General features: G+C 56.9%; 1 protein-coding gene across 2 annotated transcripts; it reads left to right on the top strand.

The window, feature by feature from the left end:
• Positions 1 to 1,404: 1,404 nt before the first annotated feature.
• Positions 1,405 to 24,350, top strand: FCHO1 (FCH and mu domain containing endocytic adaptor 1; the record flags this gene model as incomplete). 2 transcript variants are annotated; one of them, XM_079772468.1, is made up of 26 exons in its annotated part: positions 1,405 to 1,431; positions 6,041 to 6,132; positions 7,159 to 7,233; positions 8,366 to 8,507; positions 10,196 to 10,348; positions 10,554 to 10,658; positions 13,117 to 13,215; positions 13,309 to 13,405; positions 14,388 to 14,432; positions 14,545 to 14,623; positions 15,564 to 15,588; positions 15,704 to 15,791; positions 16,231 to 16,403; positions 16,494 to 16,518; positions 17,097 to 17,148; positions 17,733 to 17,824; positions 18,169 to 18,444; positions 19,791 to 19,903; positions 20,011 to 20,095; positions 20,249 to 20,357; positions 21,054 to 21,209; positions 21,563 to 21,695; positions 22,121 to 22,320; positions 22,938 to 22,993; positions 23,573 to 23,737; positions 24,166 to 24,350. In XM_079772468.1, 26 exons carry the CDS (start codon positions 1,405 to 1,407, stop codon positions 24,186 to 24,188), a joined length of 2,685 nt encoding a protein of 894 aa, XP_079628594.1. In that variant the 3' UTR covers positions 24,189 to 24,350. The 2 variants fall into 2 exon arrangements, with proteins under 2 accessions (XP_079628594.1, XP_079628595.1); XM_079772469.1 differs by lacking the exons at positions 18,169 to 18,444; positions 22,121 to 22,320.
• Positions 24,351 to 25,314: the final 964 nt, after the last annotated feature.

Genomic DNA, 25,314 nt, shown 5'->3' with positions numbered 1-25,314 from the left:
GTATTGTCCTGGCCATGTGGCCACATGGTGGGTGCTGGGTGAAGTCAAGGAACTGGGGCTAGATTATAATGGATCAAGTTAAACACACTTTCCAGATTAGGTAAACTGAGGTTCAGCAATGGGCAGCCTTGTCCAAGGTCCTTAGTCCTTTCCTGGTGAGGCCCAGGGGGCTTTCCAATCCTGCGGCCACCAGCTCGGTCCCTGCTGCCACAGTAGGTCCTGGGCTCCCAGCTGCTGCTGAGCTGCCTTCGGAGTCATGAATTATGAATGGGGCCACAGGCTCCAGTGACAGCCCGGCCTCGAGAACATGCCAAGGACACCAAGGTCCCTCCGTCGCCAGGTGGCTTGACCCACCCCCTCTTTGGGGAGTCCTGGGGTCCCCCGAGCAAGACCCCGTCTAGGCATTCTCTCTTGTTTTGCAGATGGGGAAACTGAGGCATAGAGCTGGACAGTGACTCAGATACCAGGTGAACACTGGCTTCCGGGGGTAGGGTTAGGACTCATGGAGGCACCGGTAGCACCTGGGTGAGGGGTGAGCACCACGTTCCAAGAGTATGCATGACGTGGGGACTGTCGTAGAGGGATTCAGGAGACCCCAAGGGACCCACACACCCAGGTTGCTAGTCACAGCCCCAGTGTCCCTTTCTCACCAAACCCTTTTCCCACAGGAGCTGCCCAGTGTGGAGCTGAGTGCTCAGAGTGCAAATCTACTGTCAATTCCTGAGTGTGCGACCTGGGCAAGTGGTTTCCCCTCAGGGATGGGGGCCTGTTTTCCCATCTATACAATGGCCAAAAGCCCAGCCAGTGTGGCTCAGTGGTTGAACAGCGACCCAGGAACCAAGAGGTCACTGGTTCAATTCCCGGTCAGGGCACATGTCCAGGTTGTAGACTCGATCCCCGGTAGGGATGCATGCAGGAGGCAGCTGATCAATATTTCTCTCTCTCTCTTTTCCCTTCCTCTTTCTCTAAAAATCTATTTAAAAACATATTTAAAAATAAAATGGCCAAGAACTTTTCTCCCCACTCTAGGGCTCATCCAATAACCTTCACAACAGTGAACTCCTATTTGTGCTCAAGAACCCCAATTCCCTTGCCCCTTCCTCTAGTCTAGGCTCCCCTAGCCCCTAGCCCTCTATCTAACCCCACAGAACTTGGGGCATCTGTATCCAGCTTTGTCCTCCTAGATTGGGGCTACTTGGCCTAGGACTGAATCATCTCAGGAGCCCTGGCATGCTCCCAGCTTTGGGTTCCTCCACTGTCCTCTCTCTCTCCTCCACAGGGAGGACAGTTGTAATGTCCCCTCCTTGGGCCCAAGACAGCCATGACTTTGCAGCTCAAACTTGCCTCTCTCTTCAGACAGGCACTAGACAGGAGTCTGCAGGGGTCTCCACAGAAGGCATCAGGATGTCGTATTTTGGGGAGCATTTTTGGGTAAGTAAGACCCACTCTTAGTTTGGTGAGTGCTCCTAAAAGGGCTTTTATGGAGGTGGGGGGACCTGGCAACTTGTGGGCAGAATTTGGGCAAGTGGAGAGTCTGTAAGGAATAGAAGTTAAAGGAACAGGCAGGCTGGGCTTGAATCTACACCCCCAGACCAAATGGGCCTTGTGACCTTGGGCAAGCACAGCTTGAAAAACAAACTGAGGCTCAGAGTCGGACTCTTTTACCTGAGGTTGCCCAGTGAGAAAGTGCAGGATCAGGGCTCAAACCCAGGGCCAGACAGAACTTCCAGGATCCAGCATTATTCCAGCCAGAGGATTTCCCTGTCTTTCCCATCCTGGAGAGTTGGGGGAGGCGGGGCGGGGGGCAGTTCATGGCTTGACCCCTAGGGGCCACCTCACCCATTTGCCCTCCAAGCTGGGGACTACATACTGTGACCCAAGGGGGCCACGTGAGATGGACTTGTTTTCATTTATTCATTCATTCACACTCTCCATCCCAGCCACCAACATTGCACACCCAGCCAATTCGGGGAATACTTCCCCCCAAGAGACTCCACCCCAGCTCTGACCCCAAGGAGCCCCCAGTCTGGAGGGCACAGAGCGAGCCTGACACTCCCAGCCCTATAGCACCTTGGAGGCACCCAGAGGAGGAGCCAGGACACACAGCCATGTGTGCTGTGGGCTTTGAAGGCTGAGATTTTCCAGGCATTCCAGGCACGGGAACAGCCTGGACAGAAGCCCAGAGGTGTGACACTGGCTGGCTAGGAGAGGGCACGGGGCTCCTCCTGCAGGGCCAGGCTAATGGGGAGCAACAGAGGACTCGTGAACAGGAGAGTCTAGCAAGGACCTGGGCCGAAAGCCCCTTCCCCAGTTGCTGGCCCTGAGCTAGCAGAGAGGAAGTCTGTTGCTAGGCAACTGGTTGCCCCTAGCAACTGGCCCTGCTCCCTTCCTTTCTCCCTCCCCAGTTGGGGCTCTTCTTACTGGCCTTGCTTTCTTAAAGGGGCCACACCCCCTTGCCACCTGTGGGGACCTGACCTATACCCCTTCCCAAAGGTCAGTCTCCAGATTTGCCTCTGAATAGCTGTGTGGCCCCATAGGGGCTGCCTCTCTCTCTGAGACCCTGTCGGTGACTCTGTGTAAGGGTATTGCCCGGTTGAGGCTCAGTCATGTTGCCCATGCATTGGAACCCTAACAGCGGCACCTACATTTATTTAAAATTTATTTTTAATTGTGTGAGGCATGCAGGCTCACTGGAGAGAACTCAGATCAGCAAAGAGAAAATAGAAGCCACCCCCGTCCCCTCCCCCACCACCAAAAGCTAGTCTAAAGCACAGTGAATAAGACTTGAATTGGGCTCGGCTGGGAGTTCTTGGAAAGGTGACTTGGCCTCTTGAAGACTCAGTTTCCCAAACTTGGAAAGGGGGATAAAATTTCCCCCTTCCCCGGGACCCAGGACGTGCTTCTGGGTTGTCTGTTTTGTTTAACCTGTCGTTTGTATTGGTGGCTCTTTGCTGGATGACACTGGGGCCCTGGCTGGCTTGAAGGAGGCTCCCGTCAAGGGGGAGATCAAGCCAGACAGGGGTGCTCTAGCCCCACTGGGCCAGAGCAGGGCTGGAGGCCTAGAGGGCACTAGGGAGCCATGGAGGGAGTGTGAGCAGGAAAGGGACACGAGTAAGCTGTGTTAGAAATACCCTCGGGGACAGCCCCTCCTCGGACCCTCAGCTGCCAGCCCCGCCTGAGGGAGGCAGACACTGCTGGGGGCTTTGCCAGGTCCGGGAAATGGGCCAGCAGTTGGCTCCGAGTCAGCCCCAGATGCTGGCCTGGTCAGCGGTGCCTGGTGCAGCCTCACCCGAGGATCCCCTGGCCGGTGCTGGTGGGGGCTGTTTGGGCTGTTTGCTGAGCACCCCCACCGTGCAGGGAGCCCTGTGTCCAGCTCGATACCAACCTCATGTCACCGAAACTCTTGGCAGGTAGGTGCTGTCATTGTCCCCATTTGTCAGATGAGGAAACTGAGGCCCAGGGAGGGGAAGTCACTGGCCCAAAGTGGATCAGTGCCTAGAAGGAGGATTTGACTCTTGAACCTCGAAAGTACAACCGTAGATGTGGAAGGAAAGGAAACAGATTCCTGGGGAGCTGGAGGGATCAACCGTGAGCCCCAGGGAAGTGAGAGTTTGAGGAGGGTCTGAGAAGGTTCTGGAAGGAGGGAGGTCTGGCAGTGATCCTGGAGAGGTGGAAGTATTGGATGGGTGGAAAGAAATGTAGGCTGGTAGCCGGGTGGTGGAGCTGTGCGATGGCGGGACGGTGTAGCCTGTCATCGCATTGTCTGCTGTTTTGAGGGCGAGGCCGGGAGGAAGCTGAGAGATGAGTTTGCAAAGGCAGGTCCAGGCCCAGGGCTTTGGACACAGCAGCTGGTGGGTCGCAGGGAGCCACCACTGAGTCTAGAATGAGCAGCGATTGAGAGTTGGGCTTGAGCCTGTCCTGGGTCTGCCCCAGTCTTGGCTTCAGCGTCTCCATTTGTGCAGCAAGAGGGATCATCGGATAGTGACTTCTGGCCTTCAAGCGTCCAGGTGACTAGGAAGGTGAACCCCACAAATTGGAGGAGGATGGAGGGAACCATTTACGAAGGGCCTGCAAAACGCTGCCAAAGGGGTTGCTTCGGGGATCGGTATTGGCTCCTCCTGCAGGGCCAGGCTAATGGGGAGCAACAGAGGACGCGTGAACAGGAGAGTCTAGGAAGGACCAGGGCCGAAAGCCCCTTCCCCAGTTGCTGGCCCTGAGCTAGCAGAGAGGAAGTGGGATCCCTCCACGAGCCTCTTCTTTCCGTCGGGATTATAAGGCCCCATTTGGTGCTAAAATGTCTCCAGTTCCCTCGGACCCCAGCTGGTCTCCCATTTTTACGGGCGGCTCGGTGTTCAGACACGATGCACTTCCATGTGCAGAAAAACATAGCTGTTGCCTTATTTCCTCCCCCGTTCCCTTCCTGATGGCATGGGGTCCTGGTTGTCCACTTAGAATAGTGGTAAAAGTTGCCCTTTTACATAAAAATGTGTTTGGAAAAGAAACATGAGCAAAATTAAAGCAAACATGAACGGATGCCTCGAGTTAGCAAAACCTAGGGTTGCCTTGGGGCGCTGGGGGACCCTGGTCGTCTTGGTGTTTATTCGTCCTCAAATGAGAGGTTGATGACTCCCTGCCCCCATCTTACTGAGGGTCCACTACAGAGGGACAGTGATTTTCCGGACCACACGGCACAGCCCTGGCCGTCCCCACCGGGTGACCCCAGGACTTGGGCGAAAGGGGTTTTGTTCAACGCACCAGCAGGCACCGGGTGGGAGCTCTGTTCCCACCAGCACCGGGTAACAGAAGAACAGCTCTAGGTTTTGCTAATTCGAGGCATTGGTCGATGTTTGCTTTAATTTTGCTCATTTGTTCATTTATTTAACAAACTCAAGTGCCCTTTCTGTGTCCCGTCCTTAACTGGACTCTGCTAGGTGCTGAGAGAGCTGTCAGACCCAGACCTCTCTGGGGGCTCAGACAAGGAGTTTCCATGATAAAGAGGAAGAAAGCTAACTACGGTGACTTACAGGACAGTGGTCACATTCAGCTTCACAAAATGAAATGCTGTGGGGCAGGGAGGCCTTCAGAACTGGTTTGATCCCGCAACTCGACTCAATACGCTTGTTATGGGATTCTCTCAGATTCAGCTTTTTCCCAAAGTTCGTGGCTTCCACTCGGCTTCCAATGTTTCCCGTGCCCACATAATTCCCCATTTACCAAAAAATACAGACAGAAAAGCAGGGGGAGAAGAGACTGGTGGAGGCAGAGAGACTCAGAGAGAAAAGGAGAGAGAGGGAGAAACAACCACAGAAAGGTCTTATATAATAAAAGCCTAATATGCAAATCGACCAAAGGGCAGAACGACCAGACGCTATGACATGCACGGACCACCAGGGGGCAGATGCTCAATGCAGGAGCTGCCCCTGGTGGTCAGTGCACTCCCTCAGGGGGAGCGCTGCTCAGCCAAAAGCCGAGCAGCAGTGCTAAGGAGCAGCAAGCCAAGCAGTAAGGAGCAGCGAGCAGGCGGGGGGTAAGGAGCAAGGGGTCCTGGACTACGAGAGGGATGTCTGCCTGCCGGGTTAGGCCTGCTCCCTGGGGGTGGGGGTGGGGGGGTGGGGAAGGCCTAACCCGGCAGGCGGACATTCCAGGAGGTCTCCTGGACTGCAAGAGGGTGCAGGCCGGACTGAGGGACGCCACCCTCCCCCCTGCTCCTGTGCACGAATTTTGTGCACCAGGCCTCTAGTAGAAATAGAGAGAGGCAACTAATGAATGAGAATGTATCTTTTTCAACTATGGGACACAACTCCCAGCTTCTCTCTGTTTAGGCAAATTTAAGGCCCATGCACCAATGCGTGTGTGTGTGTGTGTGTGTGTGTGTGTGTGTGTGTGTGTGTGGAGGGCGGGGGAGTGGAGAATGAACCAATCCCTGGAGCCAAGGGGATGGACTTCTGCTGGTTGGGTTCTCTGTTTAAGCCCCGGTTGCTGGACAGCACTGATTTTTTTCTGCATCCTTTTCTCAGTCTCCACTTCCATTGTTTTGCAGGGCGAGAAAAACCACGGCTTTGAGGTTCTGTACCACAACATGAAGCAGGGACCCGTCTCCACCAAGGAGCTGGCAGAATTCATCCGGGAGAGGTGAGGTTCCCACGCCCCACCACTACATGGCCGTGCCCCACAGTCCACCCAGCCGTGCCTACCTCGTGGCCCCGCCCATCTCGTCTCACAGCCACCCCATGCCTCGCCCCATCAGGTCCAGACCCCTGTGGGCTTCAGGGACCATACTTGCTTGAAGACCCTCGAAACTAGTCTTCTCAACACTCTCAGCCCCATGAGCTCCTATAAACAACCTTTCCCATGTTTCTCATGCCTCCTGAAAAGACATATGACCTACCTGAAGGGGAATTTGAAAACCCAATCTTGTGCCCTAAGCATGATAAAAGAAAACGCATGTGATAAAATAGTCCACATTTCAGCATGCAAGTGTTCTGCTGTTAATATCCCAGAAAACACAGTAAAATCAGATTGCAAAGCAGCTCCCTGGTCCCTCAGTAGTAAGTGCCTGTGACATCGGGCAGAGAGTCCAAAGGATTAGAACCACGTATTTCTGTTTATGGCGGGCAAGTGGCACTTGCCATACAGGACAGAGGCCACTGTTTCTTTTGTGGGTCTTCCACCCCTGTGGTACTCCACGGGTGCCTCCATCACAAGATGCCCCCATGGGCAATTGGTTTTAACTGGGCTCATTGCTGCCCCAAACAAAATGAAGGCTCTATTCGTCCAGATGAAAATGTGAGTGGATATGAGGTAGGCATTTAGCAGTGTCTGTCCAAAGGGAAGAAGGAGATATGAGTTTGCCTGCTGCAATTAAATGAGAAAAACCATCTAAACTTTATATGGTTTTTCTCATTTGTATTATAAAGCATTTACAGTATGTGCTCAAGAATTGTTTGACCTGCTGCTGCTACTGTTGCTACTACTACTACTATGGTTGTAAAATGTATTATTTAAGGATAAAAACCTCTCCCATGAATTTCCTGGTTCTGTCCTCACTAAGAGCCACTGCTCAGATGTTTGAGGTGGGGAAACTGAGGCCCAGGGGCGCAGGGTATCTCCCAGGGGTGCCCAGAACCTCCCCTAGCTTTTCCCTGTCCTCCTATCCAGGGCCACGATCGAGGAGACCTACTCGAAAGCGATGGCAAAACTTTCCAAGCTGGCCAGCAACGGGACCCCCGTGGGGTGAGTGGGCCATAGGTGGGGTAGGGGTCCCCGAGGTTGTGGGGCCCTGGGGTCATCCGGAGCCTTCCCTTGGGTGGACATCTTTTCGCAGGTGTGTTGTGTAGGGTAGGGAGTCATCCCCCCACTTACAGGGCTAATCAGACAGAGGAAGGTGTATCATTCATTCACTCACTATCTCATTCACTCATTTAACACATGTTTACTGTGTACCTACTGTGTGCCAGGTACTGTTGTAGGCACTAGTAACCCAGTGGCCACCAAGACGGATAAAATCCTCAATTACCTTCAGGCTGTGTTCATGCCATGTACATCCAGGATGTGTGACAAGACACATGTTAACCACAAACATGAACAGGTCCTCTCCCGGGGCCAAGAGCGCTAGGAAGGCAATGAAGTAAGAGTGTGAGAGGTTGGGCGCCTCCTCCGGGGTGGCCTCCGGTTCTATGAGCTGAGACCTTAATCATGGGAAGGAGTCAGCCCTGGGAGAGTCTGGGGGACAGAGACCCAGGCCGGCAGCTCGACCAGGGTAGAGGCCCTGACGCAGCCACGCACTGTATGTTCAAGGAGGAGCAGAGAGGCGGGCATGCTGCAGGGCCTGGGTGAGGGGGAGATGAGATGGGGGGTTGGACGCACAGGTGACTTTTAAACAAGGATGTGATGTGGTCCCACCGACATTTGCAAAGTTCCCTGTGGCTGCTGTGGGGCAAACGTTCTGTCAGGGGCAGACATGGAGGCAGAGGGAGGGAAGGCAGGGGGAGCTGGAGGGGGGTTCTGTTGAGGTAGGGAGGCCCCATGAACTTGGTTGGGGCTGGTTGGGTCTTAGCTGCCTTTGGCTATCAGGTGGGGCCTGGAGTGAGGACTCTGGGCCTCAGGACCTGAATGTCAATTCCAGCTCTGATGGTCGTTCGCTGTGGGGCCTTGGATGAGTTACGGAGCCTCCTATGCCTCAGTTTCCCCATCTGTCACAAGCCTGCCTTATAGGGTTGCAGTGGGGATTAAATGAGTTAATATGTGTTGATGCTTAGCAGGGCCTGGCACACAGCAGGTGCCTGAGCCAATGCCAGATATGCTGTCTGAGGGGACCCAGGGGTGTTGGGCCTGCGGGCCCTGCGTGTGACCCTGCCATCTCCAGGACATTTGCCCCGCTCTGGGAAGTCTTCCGCGTCTCCTCGGACAAGCTGGCCCTCTGCCACCTGGAGCTGACCCGGAAGCTGCAGGACCTCATCAAGGACGTGCTCCGTTACAGCGAGGAGCAGCTCAAGACGCACAAGAAGGTGTGTGCCGGGCGGGCACTGCCCGGAGGGCTGGGCGGGGGGCGCCGGCGGCTGGAAGGAGCCCAGGCCTCCTGAGGCCTACAAACCTCCAGCCTCCTCTTGTGCCTCTGAGGATTCTGGTCATTCTGAAATTTCGAACCCAGAACCCTGCAGACCAGGGAACGGTCAGACATTTCAGACTCAAAATCCTCGAGCAGAGGTCTGCGCGCTGCAGCCTGGGGGCCCGGTCCAGCCGCCACCTGGTTCTGTCCAGCCCACGAGCTCAGAATGGTTATTACATTTCTAAATGGTGGTGGCGGGATCCGGAGAGGAAGAATACTTTGTGAAACGTGAACATGAAATGGCACTCAGTTGCAGTGCCAGTAAGTCGGGTTTTATTGGCACACACCCAGGCCCACGTGTGTACAATAGTCTGTGACTTTTTTTGAGTTAAGAGTCCATGACAGGCAAACCCATTTACTGTCTGTCCCTTCACAGAGAGAGCTTGCTAACCTCTCATCTAGACGGCCAGAACCTACAGATGTTATTATCTGACATGTCTAGACGCTTTCAAACCTAGAATCTTGAAAGCGTCAAGCCTTAGACTCTCAGGATCCCAAAATAGTAGCATCTGATAATTCCTAGGTGCTCGGCATTGACAGGGCCCACATCTGCATTTTTAACTCTGTTAAAAAGGGGAGTTGGTAGTAGTACTCAATGCTGTATACTTATAAATGGTTAATATAGTAAATCTTATATTATGTGTATTTTACCACAATTTTAAAAAAAATGGGGACAAGGAAGTTCCCTATGGGCTGATGTGGAACAATCTTGGGAATGGACTATGATGTGGAACCATCAGTGGGATAAACAGCACAGACTGCTGCAATCTGTCATTAAAAAATGGGTGAAAGCAAGCATACTTACCTGTCCATGTGCTGATGAATTCTGGAGATCTATGATGGCGATAATGGGGACCCCTGGCAGAGGCCTGGGAGGCTGGCCATCAGGGAATGGAAGGTTTTTTGTTTTATTATTGATTTTTATTTTTTTTAAATATATATTTTATTTTTATTGATTTCAGAGAGGAAGAGAGAGGGAGTTAGAGACAAGAACATCAATGATGAGAGAGAATCATAGATCTCTCCCCGCTGCCTCCTGGAGGCCCCACACTGGGGATGGAGCCTATAATCCAGGCATGTGCCCTGACCAGGAATTGAACCCTGACCTCCTGGTTCATAGGTCAATGCTCAACCACTGAGCCACACGAGTCAGGCTATTATTGATTTTTTAGAGACAGAGTAGAAAGGAGAGAGAGAGAGAGAGAAAGAGAGAGAGAGAGAGGGAGAGAGAGAGGAGAAATATCGATTTGTTTTCCACTTATTTATATATTCATTAGTTCTTGTAGGTGCCCTGACCTGGGGTCAAACCCACAGCCTTGCTGAATCAGGACGATGCTCTCACCAACTGAGCTAATTAGCCAGGGCGGGGTATGGGAGGTTTTAGGGAGCTCACCTCTTAAAACTTTTTGAATGATGTGCAAATATTACCTATTTTAAACATTACAATTTTTATATTAAAATAAAACTCAGAGAACCCCACGATGTTTGGGAAGCCGGGAGCTTCATGGGCTGCACCTGAGGTCCGCTCGGGTCCTGCACCCATGGGTTTCGGGTGGCACCCATGCTCCCCCTTCCCCTCCCTCGCAGTTGAAAGAGGAAGCAGGGGGCACCCTGGACGCTGTGCAGGTCCTCGCAGGCGTCAGCCAGCTCCTGCCCAAGTCCCGAGAGAACTACCTGAGCCGGTGCATGGACCAGGAGCGGCTGCGGAGGGAGAGCACCAGCCAGAAGGAGATGGACAAGGTGAGCCCACGCCGGCCCATGGCCGCAGGTCCGAGGCGGTTGCTGAGGCGTGGGGGCTGCCTGACGGGAGAGGGAGAACATAGCACAGAACCTGAGTGTGGTCACCAGACCCTGGGCACCCCGAGAAGTCTACCTGCTGCAGGAGCGGTGGGGGGAGCTCCCTGCGTGACCTCGCCCAGCCCTGTCCCCTCTCTGTGCCTCCTAGGCAGAGACCAAGACCAAGAAGGCGGCAGAGAGCCTGCGGCGCTCCGTGGAGAAGTACAACTCGGCCCGCGCGGACTTCGAGCAGAAGATGCTGGACTCCGCTCTGGTAAGAACCGGAGGTCTGTACCTTAGAGACCTACACATCCCCGGCCCTGGGCCTCAGAAGTCCAGAACCTCCCACACCCTCAGCTCCCAGGAGCCTCGGTCACAGGGAGAAGCCATCAAATGCTACAGCCAGTTAGCTGTTATTATTGTTGCTGACATTATTATCATTTCAAAAGTCAAATACTTTTTATTTTATCTTATTTTATTGTAAATCCTCACCCGAGGATATTTTTCATTGATTTTTAAAGAGAGTGGAAGGGAGGGGTAGAGATAGAGAGAGAGAGAAACATAGATATGAAAGCTACACATCGATGGTTGCCCCCCATACGTGCCCTGACAAGGGCCGGGGATCGAGTCTGCAACCGAAGTACGTGCCCTTGACAAGAACCCAGGACCCTTCAGTCTAAGGGCTGTTGGTCTATCCACTGAGCCAAACCGGCTAGGGCTCAAATCATTTTTTTTAAAATATATTTTATTGGTTTTTCACAGAGAGGAAGGGAGAGGGATAGAGAGCTAGAAACATCGATGAGCGAGAAACATCGACCAGCTGCCTCCTGCACGCCCCCTACCGGGGATGTGCCCGCAACCAATGTACATGCCCTCAACCGGAATCGAACCTGGGACCTTCCAGTCCGCAGACCGACGCTCTATCCACTGAGCCAAACCGGTTTCGGCGAGGGCTCAAATCATTTTTGTGCCTTGGTTTTCCTACCTGTAAAATGGGAACAGTAATAGTACCTGCCTCATAGAGTTGTTGTGAAGATTAAATGAGTCACTATATGTGAAGTTTTCAGACTAGTACCAGGTGCATAGAAACCACTCTATGAGGTGTCATTTTTATTTGTATTATTATTGACTAGAGGCCCAGTGCACGAAAATTCACACACTGGAGGGGTCCCTCAACCTGGCCTGTGCCCTCTCGCAGTCCGGGACCCCTCGGGGGATGTCCACCTGATGGCTTAGGCCTAGCCCTGCGTCCCCACCACCCAGGTGGTCATGATGTGACCTGTCCCTGTCCAGCTCACTAGTCATGCTCCACCTGCCTAGAGGCCGCTTTTATAACCCTCAAACAAAGCAAAGTCGACCAGATGACCGGGTCAGTTCATTGTCATCACAGGATGGAGGCAAATGGTAATCTCAGGAATAGAGCACATGCACCCAGCAGAGGGGAGTGAATGGCGGCCTAAGCTGCAGTCGGACATCCTTAGCCCTGCCGAGGAGGCGGGAGGGGCTCCCTCCGCCGCTGCGCTCGGCCAGCCTGGCCTGTGGCTGAGTGGAGCTCCCCCTGTGGGAGTGCACTGACCACCAGGGGGCAGCTCCTGCGTTGAGGGTCTGCCCTCTGGTGGTCAGTGCACTTCATAGTACCCGGTCGTTCCTGATCATTCCTCAGTTAGGGTCAATTTGCATATTACCCTTTTATTATATAGGATAAGGTGTGTTTTTTTTTGTGTGTGTGTGTGTGTGTTTTGTTTGTTTGTTTTTAAACAAAATAGGGCAGGATTTAGATTCTCAGATTCTCCTGACATTTCATAGTGGCTGAAAGGCCCAGGCTCTAGTCCAGCCTCCATTCCTCACCAGCTAAGTCACTTTTTTTTATATATATATATTTTTTTATTGATTTCAGAGAGGAAGGGAGAGGGAGAGAGAGATAGAAACATCAGTGATGAGAGAGAATCATTGATCAGCTGCCTCCTGCACACCCTCTACTGAGGATCAAGCCTGCAACCTGGGCATATGCCCTGACCGGGAATCGAACCAGTGACCTCTTGGTTCCTGGGTCGACACTCAACCGCCAAGCTACACCCGGCTGAGCCTAAGTCACTTTTTACAAGCTACTGTACCTCTCTGGGTCTCTGTCCATCCATATGTAAGAGAAGCAGATTGGAATCTCAGGATTAGGAATCAGATTTTTTCCCACTGATTTTCCAAGTGATAGAGAGTTACAAAGGATAGAGACCTTCATTCAAACTGACAACGAAGGTTTATAGGCTCACGGGACAGAAAAGCTGGAGGGGCGGGCTCCAGGCATGGCTGGATCCAGGTGCTCGCAGGGTGTTGGCAGGAAGTTGTGCCTCTCTCCTTTTCAAGCCTGTTTTTCTCTCTGGGGCTTCATTCTCAAGCAAACACGCCCATGTGTGTGTGTGTGTGTGTGTGTGTGTGTGTATGTGTATGTGTGTGTGTGTGTGTGTGTGTGTTTATGTGTGTGTCCAATAAAGGGGCCACCAGCAGCTTCCACATGCATCCCACCAATTCATTGACTCAGGATGTGAAAATGTCCTTTTCCTAAAGTTCCAGCAAAAGACCTAGGGCAGGCTCTCCTTGGCTCCTCCCCAAACCAATCACTGAGCCCAGGGGGTTGAAATACCCTGACTGGTCAGGCTGAGTCACATGGCAATCCTGGTGGCCTCCACCTTTCTGTCCGCACCCCCTCCCCCCCCCCCCCCCCCCCGCTGCCTCAGCACTTCCAGACCATGGAGGAGACCCACCTGCGGCACATGAAGACACTGCTGGGCTCCTATGCCCACTCGGTGGAGGACACCCATGTGCAGATCGGGCAGGTGAGTGGGGCCACGGGTGGGGAAGGAGGGTGGAGGTGCCGAACAGGAGGTCCCGGGCCTTGCCCCGTTACACACCCCACCCGCTCTGCCCAGGTTCACGAGGAGTTTAAGCAAAATATAGAGAACATCAGCGTGGAAATGCTGCTGAGAAAGTTCGCAGAAAGCAAGGGCACGGGCCGGGAGAAGCCTGGTGAGTCGGGGCACCTGGGGGTCCGGCTGCATGGGAAGAACAGGGCTCAGGAGGCAGGAGACTTCCCTGGGCCTCAGTTTCCTCATCAGAAAAATGGGCTGATGACAGATCTAACTCTACAGCCCACAGAGGAAGAGGATTGGATGCCTGATCTTATGTGTCAATCTAATACAGCCAGGTACCGGAGGGGCCATGAGTGCCAGACTCCGTTGTTCAAACTTGACCCCAAGGGCCGAGGGAGCCTTTACGAGCTGTTGAGCAAAAGACGAATCTGAAACTGCCCGGAGGCAGGGTCGGGGAAATGTGGAGAGCAGGAGTTTGGGGTCAGACCTGGGTCTGAGTCTTTTCTTCCCTGCTTGCTGTGAGAACTTGGATGTGGGTCTTGACGTCTGTAAGCCTCAGTTTCTTCATCTGTGAAGTGAGAATGATACTGATCCCCGACCGATGGTGTGTGAATGCTCAGTGGTTTGATGCAGGGAACAGGCGAAGGGTAAGCCAGGCACCCAGGAGGCGTTCACTCAATGCTGGTGCACAGTCGGTCCCTAAGTCTGGTCAAGCACCAAGGCCGTCCTCTCTCCCTCTTAGCTTCACAGCTCAGCCCGCCCCCCCTTGTGGAGGCCTTCGCTCTAGCCCTTCCCTGGCCCCAGATCCATCACGCCCCGCTCCTGCTCACACCCTCTCCCTGGCTCCCCATCTCCCTGAGGAGCGTCCCAGCTCCTCTGCCTGGCACCTCCAGCCCAGCCCCTTGCATAGACTGGTGGTCCATCCCTGACCCACCCAAGTTCCGTCCAGAAAAGCTGGAAGCAGAAATAACTCAGGCGTCTCCCCTCCCCCAGCCCGTCCCAAGGTGGGAGCAGAGCCCTTGGCCCGTCCCACCCATGACCAGCACTGGGACTGGTTCACGTGTGGCCACGGGTGTCCTGCTACCCCCCTCGGGCCCGGGCTCCCTCTCTGCTGAGTGTCTCACTCCCTTCTGTCTCAGGGCCTTTGGACTTTGAGGCGTACAGCGCAGCCGCCCTGCAGGAAGGCAAGTACGTCTGGACCTGGACGCCCAGGCTGGACTGTGGGGAAAAGGGAGGCAGAGCTGAATGGGAAGGGGGCGCCCCCAGGGCTCAGCTGCACCCCTCATCCATCCTCAGCAATGAAACGTCTGCGGGGAGCCAAGGCCTTTCGCCTCCCGGGACTGAGCCGGCGGGAGCGGGAGCCACCTGCAGCTGTGTGAGCGAGCACCCCCCACCCTCACCCCCAGCCCTGGCCCGGGCTAGCCCGGGACACCTCCTCCTGCCAGGATGTCCCCTGTTTAGGGTAGCTCAGGAGCATTCTTACTCCAGGCTAGGCACGGAGTACCTGACCCAGGCCAGCTCAGTATTTCCTGCCCAACCTAGTGCAGAAGTCTTCCTTCTGCCAAGGCTAGGCCAGGGGCTGCCTGCCCAGGGTGGTCCAGGATTCCTCCCTCGATCAAGGTTAGTCCTGCTGTTTCCTCACTTAACCTGTCCCAGCAGCTCTTACTCTGCCAAGATGAGCCTGGGAGTCTCCCTGCCCACACCAGTACCCACTCCTTCCCTGGCCGTAGTTCCCCTGACTAGCCCGGTCTACCCCTGCCCAGGCTGGGCCAGGATCCTTTCTTTTCCAAGACTAGCCCCTACGTTCCATGTTTCCAGGCAAACCCTTCAAACTAGCCGAGATCGGTTTGGCTCAGTGGATAGAGCGTCGGCCTGTGGACTCAAGGGTCCCAGGTTCGATTCCGGTCAAGGGCATGTACCTTGGTTGCGGGCACATCCCCAGTAGGGGGTGTGCAAGAGGCAGCTGATCGATGTTTCTCTCTCATTGATGTTTCTAACTCTCTATCCCTCTCTCTTCCTCTCTGTAAAAAATCAATAAAATATATTTAAAAAAAAAACAAAAAACCTTCAAACTAGCTCCAGGGCTCCTCCCCTTCCACGCTGTTTGACACCCCTTGCTTTGCCAACCCCAGATTCACTGTCCCTCACCCCAGGCAAGCCCCGGGATTCCCCCACCTGCAGGGCCAGCTCAGGACATTATGGCAATCCTGGCCCACCCCCTCAGTTGCCATTTCCAGTGTTGGGGGCCAAGGGCAGGGCAGATGCGGGGAGGGGGGGGCGGGGGCTGATACCAATGTCTCTTTTTCTACCTGCAGAGATTCTCTGGAGCCTGATCCACGGGTGAGTGCCATCAGGGTTGTTTTAGGTCTGGGGGTGGGGGTGGGGGTAGTGAGGGGGAGCAGGGTGAAAGTCGAGGTTTAGAAGGGAAGAGCCTGACTCACCGCTTGTCCTCCAGGCATGTGCAGAAGTGGATGAAGAAGGTTTCACGGTCCGGCCTGATGTGACCCAGAACAATATCCTCCTGGCGCCCTCTGGGGGCAGTTGTTGGCACAGCAATGAGAAAGCTCTGCCCACAGTGATTTCGCCGCCATTAGCAACCTTCTTGGCGTACACCCTGTGGGGATCCTCTAGTGAGGACCAAGCAAAGACACCCGCCCTGTGGGGTCAGGGATGGTCAAGAGGGAGACAGGAGGGGCTGGGTTACAATAGAGGGGAATCCAAGAGGGCTTCCTGAAAGAGGGGGTACCAGTGTTGGGGCTTAACCGTTGAATAGGCGAGGCGTTCGTTAGTTAGGCCAGGACACGCTTGTGCACAGGCTGGGATCGGGGGAAGGGTAGGAGGTAAAACCTGGTGTCAGGGCCCAGGGCGGCAGGGGTGCGGAATGCTGCAGGGCCTCCGGGGGTGTGAGCAGGAAGGGGGTGTCAGTGGGAGGGCTGGCTGCTCTGGCGTCTACTTGGCCCCTTGACGGAGGCGCACGCACAGCCGAGCCCTCCCGCTTCTCATCCAGCGACTCTGACTTTGACGACGAAGAACCCCGCAAGTTCTACGTGCACATCAAGCCCGCCCCGGCCCGGGCCCCGGCCTGCAGCCCCGAGGCCGCGGCCGCGCAGCTCCGGGCCACGGCCGGCAGCCTCATCCTCCCTCCAGGCCCCGGGGTGAGGCTCGGAGCGGTGCTCCCGGTGGGGGGGGTGGTGGCCGTGTGGCTGGCTGAGGCACCGGCCTGACACCACCCCCTTTGTCCGCAGGGCACCATGAAACGCCACTCCTCACGTGAGTCGCCTGCTCGGGAGCCTCTTTTTTAAGTTTGTTTTTTAATTGATTGTTTAGAGACGGAGAGAGAGAGAGAAACATCAGCGATGACAGAGGATCATTGATCAGCTGCCTCCTGCGTGCCCCGTACTGGGGATGGAGCCCGTAAGCCGGGCAGGTGCCCTGACCAGGAGTCAAACCAGTGACCTCTGAGCCACGCGGGCCGGCATTCAGGGGTCTTTGGTTTGGGGTGGGCGGGGGGAGAACATGGAGCGAAGACTAGGCCTGAAGTGTTGGGTGGTTTGAATCCCAGCTCTGCCGTGTGGACTTGGGGCAGGCTGCTTACCCACTCTGACACTCAGTCTCTGCTTCTGTGAAATGAGGTCATTATGAGGATTAACTGAGACCCCAAAGGGGTTTCTGGGAAAGAAGCCAAAAGCTGAGACAGCATGGCTCAGGTCCAAATCCCTCTCTGCCCGATTTGGTCAGTCTGGCCAGCTGGCTGGGCAGCCCCGAGCCTTGGTCTCCTGGCCTGTGGAGGGGGGCACCCCGCAGGCAGGGTACAGGAAGGCTCAGAGAGAGAGGCCCATCTCTTGTAGGGGATGCTGCTGGGAAGCCACAGAGGCCTCGATCTGCCCCGAGGGCCAGCAGGTGAGTTCCACAGGGTGGGACATCGGGTCAACACAGTGGGCAGGTGGGGGCCACCCCCATCATGTCTCTCCACCACCCCACCCCACCCCCGCCTTCCTCCCTGTGTCTCTGTGTCCCCTTCTCTCATCCGGGCAGGGAGTTGAGGCTGTGCTGTATTTTGAGAGACCACTTAGTGATTCGTTTGGTAGACATGTATTGAGTGCCTACTGTGTACTCATGCCATTCTGGGTGCTGAGGATATATGAGCAAGATAGGTCCTCCTTCTCAGCGTTACATCCTAGCGGCTCAGGTCTTAGGAATAACAAGTAAGTTTTAGAGCATAGTCACTACTTCTAAGTGTTCTGACGAAACCAAAGCAGGTGACGCGATGGAAGAGAGAAGTGGCGACTTCCGCTGGGCTGGTAGTGGGGGGCCTCTGGGGTTGCGGGGAGGACGACCCTGAGCTGAGCCCTGAGGAGAAGCAGGAGTGGCCCCCGGGGGAACTGGGAGGACGGAGGCCAAACTAAGCAGCATGTGCAAAGGCCCTGGGGTGAAAGGAGGCACGGAAACAGCAGAACAGCCCCTCTTGTCCGCTTGGTCCCCAGCTGTACAGAGAAGCTGCAATCAGATGAGCAGGGCTCCAAGAACCTCTTCGGGCCGCCCCTAGAGTCAGCCTTTGACCACGAAGATTTTACAGGTAATGGGGGTGAGGGCTTCCTTCCCGGAGCGTGGGTGGGCCAGCGGGTGGATGGCTGGAGCCATTGCAAGCGTAGGTGGCTCGGTGGGCAGGAGGGCGGATGCCGGGGTCCTTTGTGGGCCCAGGGGAAGTGCAGTGGGGCCAGGTCAGTGTGAGGTGGGCGGGGCCCCAGCATGCGTAGGAAGAGCAGAGAGAAGGGGAAGCCTCTTGGTAGTGGGGGGGGGGGGGCAGTGGAGAGCGCAGTGACCCGCGGCATGGCCTGGGTGGGGTGTGAGCGCCGGCTGTGAATGGCCCAGCCCCCCGCGTGGGCCGGGCCTGGAGCTAGTCGCCCTGTTTCTCCCCAGGCTCCAGCAGTCTCGGCTTCACCTCCAGCCCCTCGCCTTTCTCCTCCTCGTCGCCGGAGAACGTGGAAGACTCCGGCCTGGACTCGCCATCCCACGCAGCACCTGGCCCCTTCCCAGATTCCTGGGTCCTCCGCCCAGGCACCCCGCAGAGCCCACCTACCTGCAGGCCGCAGCCACCCGAGTCCAGGGGGACACGGTCCCTGCTGTCCTCAGACTCGCCACAGCCCCTGGCGGCTTCCCCGGGCCCCTGGGGGCTGGAGGCTGGGGCTGGAGGCGGTAAGTCCCGCAGCAGGAGCTGTGAGGGGAGCTGTGGGGAGGGTGCTGGGGACAGAGCGGAGAGGAGGCTGGGAAACCTCACCCTTGCAAGGGCAACGATGAGATGGGTCATTAACCAGGCAGGAGGTGGCAGCTGAGGGCTCCCAAGGGGAGGGGCCTCTCTGAGGAGGGACACCTGACATGATGGAGGTGAGGTGAAGCCATATGGGTGTGGGGGAAGGGTTCCCAGCAGAGGGTTATAGGGGTGAGAGTGGGCTAGGCCCCTTGAGGAACAGTGGGGAGGCTGGTGTGGCCAGAACAGAGTGATGGCAGGGAGCGGGGAGGGAGGGAAGATGTCAGCAAGGAGATGGGCCCAGGCACGGGGGAGGCGCCCGGGGCAGGAGAGGAACGGAGAGGGTCCGAGGCTGAGCTGAGGCAGGGCTAGGGGAGGGAGGAGGAGAGCAGGCAGGAGTGGGTGCCTGCAGGTCGCACGAGGAGAGCGGAGTCCCCTTGGCATTTAGAGAAACGGCTGTGACCACGTGAGGTCCCCAGCGGGGTGCCAGGCAGAGGCCGTGGTTAGAGAAAGACCCTGATTGGAGCCGCTTCAAGGGAGGGCCTCGGGAGTGAGTGCAGATGGGGAGTGTAGACGAGCTGTTGTCAGAGCTTCACTGTAGAACAGGGATTCTCAGCCAGCCAGCTGTGCGGCCCGGGCACACTCAGCATCGTCACCACTGATGTGGGATTGTCACCGCTGGGGGCTGGGTACGACCAAGGCCAGGGGTGCTGTCCAACACCCTGCAGCACAGAGGATGGCACCACCTCAGGAAACCGCCCCCAGTGTCAGGAAACTGCTGAGGAGCCTGGAGGGAGAGGAGCAGGGCCTGGGCGGGTGGGAGGGGAGGTGCGTGGCCAAGCGTTTGCAGCTGGAGCCGAGCAGGGGCTGCTGGGAGGCAGGAGAGCGAGGGGACCCTGGGTGGGACACCACGACTAGTTAACTTAGAAGGTGAGACTCGGACGTGGGCCAGGGGAGGAGGCCACTGCTGTCTTCTCAGAGGATGACAGCCATGGAATTGCTGGAAGGTAGAGAAAAGCCCTCTTCCAAACCCCCCCGCACCGTGCCTGCCTCCGAGCATCCAGGGCCCGTGGCAGGGAGCTCCCCTCTGACAGGCCACGGTCTGGTGTCAGGGCTGTGGATGGCGGCTGCAGTCCTATCTGGCACCTTCTCCGAAGCCCCAGGGCTTCAGACCATCCGGGGGTCTCCCCACAATCAGTCTGACTCCCAGTTTTTGACTGAGTTCCTCCCCTGGGGAGGCCCGGGAGGCCCAGCGCAGCCTCTCAGCCATGTCTTTCTCACACTCGCTCCCCAGACCCAATGCCCGGACCTGCTGACCTCCCGGCCACGGAGGGCCTGGCCGCCCCACCCCGGAGGCCCCGCTCCCGGAAGGTGTCCTGCCCCCTCATGAGCAGCAACGGGGACCTGGTAGGCCGAGGGGGCTTGGCCGGCGCTGGGCTGGGGCGCCTCCCGGGTCAGCATCAGGACACTGCTCCTGGCGCGTCCACAGCCCAGCCTGTCTCCTTCCCTTCCAGGCTCACTCTCTGAGCTCCTCCCCGCTGGGCTCCTCCGTCCCCGCCGCCCCAGAGCGCTCCAGCGTCTCCTCCCAGACGGGACACGGTACCTGTGGGCTTGTGGGCCTCACCTTCTCGGGCCTGGGTGGGGGGCTGTGATACCATAGAGACCCTACTGACAGAGGGCAGGTTCTGGAGCCTGAACCTGTCCGTCCTCATGCTCTCTGTCTGCCCTTCATTCTCTCCCCACCACCCCCAGGAATCTCCCGGGGCCCAAGCCCTGTGGTCCTGGGCTCCCAGGATGCCCTGCCTGTGGCCACTGTCTTCACCGAGTATGTCCACGCCTCTTTCCGCAGCCACAGCCCCAGGTATGCAGTGCCGGGGGGAGTGGGGACAGTGAGGGGCAAACGGGGCCCCCGGGGGCTGTGTGTCCGGGTTCTAGCAGGGACAGCCTCCAGGTGTGTTTCGTGGCCCGCTTTACCACGGAGGGGCCTTAACCACGGAGCTGAGCCTCAGGCCCCTCCTTAAGGGCAGTGCGAGCGACAGGGGGCGTTGGATCAGGGCGAGGCATTATTGCCGCCACTGTGCAGGGGGCCTCCTCTGAGGCTGCTGAGGGAGGAACACTGAGGCCAGGCCCGTGGAGGAGGTGGGAAAAGGGTGAATTGAGGGACCAGGGATCCTCGGGGGGAGGGGGAGGGCGGTGCCCAGAAGAAAAGAACTTCAAGTCAAACCAAAGAGAGGAAGAGAGCATTAGACCCAAAACCCAGCATGCAGACAATTATAAAACGCAATTTTAGCTGTGAGCTTCCTGGTGGCCGAGGGGAAAAGAGAACGAGGGAAAGAGGTGTTCCTGCCTCCTCAGCCCAGTGTGGATTCTTCCTGGTGCCTGGGCTGCTGTGCAGGCAGCGACACCACGGGAGGAGGTTGGGGGGTAAGGATGCCGGGTGTGGTCAGGGCCTGGCTGCTTCTGCAGACCCAGGGAGCCAGCCCCAGGAGAGAGGGGAGGATGAGGGGCCGGCAGAGCCCTGAGCCGCCCAAGCTCAGTCCCTTCACCTCTCACCCAGCTGCCTGGCTCGAGTAACTGGGGAGCTGACCATGACCTTCCCAGCTGGCATTGTGCGTGTGTTCAGCGGGACCCCACCCCCACCGGTCCTCAGCTTCCGTCTTGTACACACAGCCCCCATCGAGCACTTCCAGCCCAATGCCGACCTGCTCTTCAGGTACTGTTGGGAGGAGGGAGGCAGGAACAGGGGGTCCCGGAGGCTAGTGGGGGCCAGGAGCTCCCAGCCGTAAATCCCTCCTCTGCCTCCCAGAATTTGCCGTGTGTCCCTGGGCAAGTCCCTCCCTCTCTCTGGACCTCACGTTCCTGTCCTCCTTTGATTCCCGCCCCCCCCCCCCGTCCTCCTCACCCCCTCACCCCCCACCCCCACTCCCACCCCCATAAATGCACTTTGCTGGGCCAAGGTGACCTGGGAAATCAGCATCTTTAGGAAGCCCTTGGGGTGGGTGGGGTGCTGGGAACCCTGAGAAGCCTTCTTCCGAGGGTGGGGGTGATTGTTCCGGGTCTCTGCAGTGACCCCTCCCAGAGCGACCCTGAGACCAAAGACTTCTGGCTCAACATGACAGCCCTGACCGAGGCCCTGCAGCGCCAGGCAGAGCAGAACCCAGCCGCCTCCTACTACAACGTGGTGCTGCTGCGGTACCAGGTGGACTAGGCGGATGGGATGGGCAGAGGGAGGGGATGGGGGATATGGAGGGGATGGGGGGTACAGAAGGGATGGGGAGGGCCGAGGGAGCAGGGAAGGGATGGTGGGAGTATAGAGAGGGCAGAGGGTAAATGGGGGCCAGATGGGCATTGTAGGGAGCCAGGCCTCAGCAGTGCAGACGCTATCATCATGCGAATTAGAAGTGCCCCTCCCAGGCCTCTGCTCTGGTGCCTGTCCACAGACTTTATTGGAATGAGGCCCTCTCGTGCCCTCTGCTGGACGTGTGGTGTAATGCAGACTCCTATCTGCAAAGTCTCCAGGAAAGGGTCTCTCTCCGGGCGGCCTGTGCAATGCAGACCGAAGCTGATTGTAGTGCCCAGTGTGGTGGGACAGGATGGCCCACGCTCGGTCCTCTCTCTTTCTAGTTCTCCCGCCCGGGTCCCCAGTCTGTGCCTCTGCAGCTGCGCGCCCACTGGCAGTGTGAGGCGACCCTCACTCAGGTCTCGGTGGAGTACAGCTACCGGCCCGGCGCCACGGCTGTGCCCACGCCGCTCACCAATGTCCAGATCCTGCTGCCTGTGGGGGAGCCGGTGACCAATGTCTGCCTGCAGCCAGCTGCCACCTGGTGAGGGCGTGTGGAAGGCCGAGAGAGGCTCAGCGGTGCCCCTGAACCCCCCAACCTTCCCCTTGATGAAGCAACTAAAGGGCCCACCCTGGCCCTGACTGGTCAGTGTGAGCTCGGACTGCTTACCGCGGAGGGTGCTGTTATCAAACAGGGATGATATCTGACACGGAGAGCTTCCTCCGTGTCAGGTGTGTTCCATGGGCTCAGCACGCACTGATTGGCTTAAGGCTCTTAGCAATCCCTCCGGGTGTAGACTGCCATCATCCCTATTTATGGATGGGGAAACTGAGGCAAAGGGAGGCTAAATTGCTTATCTAAGATCACATCAGGATTTGAATCCAGCTCCAATGCTGCCTTAGTTTTGTATAAAGGATAGAACCTGTCACGAAGAAGCCAGACTTACAGGACCAAATGCATCCTCTAAAAATGCTGCAAGGCTGTGGGGCCCTCGGGACCAGCTGCTCCACACCCCACCCCTGCTTCACAGATGGGGAAATGGAGGCAAGGGAGGGGACCTGGCTTGCTCCGGTCATATAGCTGAGAGGAAGCTGAGCTGGGACCCTGGGCTCTAAGTGTTCTCTCGGGGGCTGACCTGACCCAGCTTCTCCTGATGCCAGGAACTTGGAGGAGAAGCGGTTCCTATGGAAGCTTCCGGATGTGTCCGAGGCAGGGGGTGAGTAGTGGTTGTACATCAGGACTCAGGGGTCTCGGGTGGGAGGACTTATTTAAACTGGGGGAGAATTGGGGATGTGCTTGGGGTAGGCCAGGCTGGAAGGGCTTTGACAAAGCTGAAGGAGAGGCATCCTGGGAGTGGGCACAGCAGGTACAAAGGCCCTGAGGCAGGACCGCTTTACAAACCACACACAGTCTCGTGGAGCCAAAGAAAGTGGGTACAGCCTAACCGGTTTGGCTCAGTGGATAGAGCGTCGGCCTGTAGACTCAAGAGTCCCAGGTTCAATCCCGGTCAAGGGCATGTACCTTGGTTGCGGGCACATCCCCAGTAGGGAGTGTGCAGGAGGCAGCTGATGGATGTTTCTCTCTTCATCGATGTTTCTAACTCTCTATCCCTCTCCCTTCCTCTTTGTAAAAAAAATCAATAAAATATGTTTATTTTTTAAAAAGTGGGTGCAGGGGCACAAGAGGAGGTCAGAAGGGTAGAGAGGCCACAACTCAAAGCAGGGCGAAGGAAGAGTCTGAGTCACAGTGGGGCTGGGGCCAGGGATGGGGCACAGCTGACCTCAGGCCTCCCCAGGATCTGGCCGCCTGTCTGCCAGCTGGGAGCCCTGCTCAGGGCCCAGCACGCCCAGCCCCGTGGCCGCTCAGTTCACCAGCGAAGGGGCCACTCTGTCCGGCGTGGACCTGGAGCTGGTGGGCAGTGGCTACCGCATGTCGCTGGTAAAGAGAAGGTTCGCCACAGGTACGTACCGCCCCCACCTTCCTGGCAGCCAGGCCTCTGCTGTGGCCAGCCCCTCCCCCTGCTTCTACCAGGATGCAGGGGTGGGGGAGGCATTTTAGGTATTTGGGAAGGATAGGTGGGTGTCAGGTCTGGAAACCCAGTGTGGGGTGGCCACGGACAGGGAGGGGTGGCCAGGGTCCCAGTGGGAGGGGCCAAGAAGGAGGATGGATGTGTCTGGGCCATCCCCTGGAGGGTGGGTGTTCTTGCAAGGATCCACGGCTCGCAGCCAGAAACACCACGGCACCAGCACCCTCACCCTGTTCTCCTGCCCCCACAGGGGACTGCTGGGGTCCATGGGGCAGTGAGTTAAGGGGTATTTTGAGAAGGATTGGGGGATCCCAGGGTAGGGACAAGCGACCCTCCTCCCATTCACGGCCCCACCCCCACAGGGATGTACCTGGTGAACTGCTGAGTCCGGGAGGCTGACGGGCCCATTGGCCCCAGCTCTGCAGAGTCCTGGTGCTTGATGACTGCTCCCTGCCTGCCTGCCGGATCCTGGGGTCCCAACCTGGCCTCCTCCGAGGCCCTGACTCTGGGGAGAGGAGCCCCACGCCCAGCCTGGCTGAGCCTGAGATTCACTTCCGCTCATACCAGCTCCCACACAGGTCCTTGGACTTTTAATGTTCTTTGAATAAACACTTTATTTTCTAATTAAATAATTTTCCCGCTCCTGGAAGTTTCCTTTCCATCACCAGAGAGGAGAGGAAGAGGAGACGGATGCGTGGGGGAGATCTAACATCCCTAATGTTCCCCATCACCCACCCACCCGCTTGCTCCCACTTAGCCTGTGTTGAGTGATACTAGGGCAGAAAAAGCCAAACATGGACACCCCAGGCCCATGGTCACCGCCAGTTCCATTGGACTCGGGGCTGGGCTGGTGGAAGGAATGAGGACGAGAGGAACACAGACTAGAGCGGGGGTGTCAGGAAGACTTCCTTAGGAGGGGATATTCTAAATAGGGTTTTGAGGTATGAGTAGGAGTTTGCAAGATGGGGATGGACACCCCAGGCAGAGAGACACAGAGTTGTGAGTTCCATGAGAAAGCAATCAGTCAATCTATGGATATCACCTGAGTACCTACTGTATGTCAGGCCGTAAGGACCCAACCGTGTGCAGGAGAAAGCTCTCGGAAGCCGTGCAGCTATGAGCCTAGGTTTAGAGTGTGCAAGTGACTTGACCTCCCTGGGCCTCAGTTTCCCCATCTGGGTGGCTGAGGGGAGGTCGCACACTTTGACAAGACCCTGGCGCAGAGGAAGCACCCCAGCGGTGCCAGCAGGTGGGCAAGAAGCAGCCTGATGGGGGCCAGGCCAGGCATGGTAACCAGCACACTTTGGTGGGGGGCAGATCTGAGCTCAGCGGAAAGTCCTGGGTCCGGATGGACATGTGAGGACCCAGTGTACCTGACCTTGAGGCTGTGCAGGGACCAAGCCGGGCCAGGTGGAGCTCAGGGAGCAGGAAGTGGGGTTTGGCCTGTGGTCTCTGACCCTCGCACCCTGTCTTCCAAAGAGAGAAGGGTTTGGCTGTGCCTCAGCTTCCTC

Source organism: Cnephaeus nilssonii (assembly GCF_951640355.1).
Source record: "Cnephaeus nilssonii genome assembly, chromosome: 5".
Taxonomy (NCBI): Eukaryota; Metazoa; Chordata; class Mammalia; order Chiroptera; family Vespertilionidae; genus Cnephaeus; species Cnephaeus nilssonii.
The sequence above is the reverse complement of the archived record's forward strand: the minus strand, read 5'-3'. Positions and strand labels throughout refer to the sequence as shown.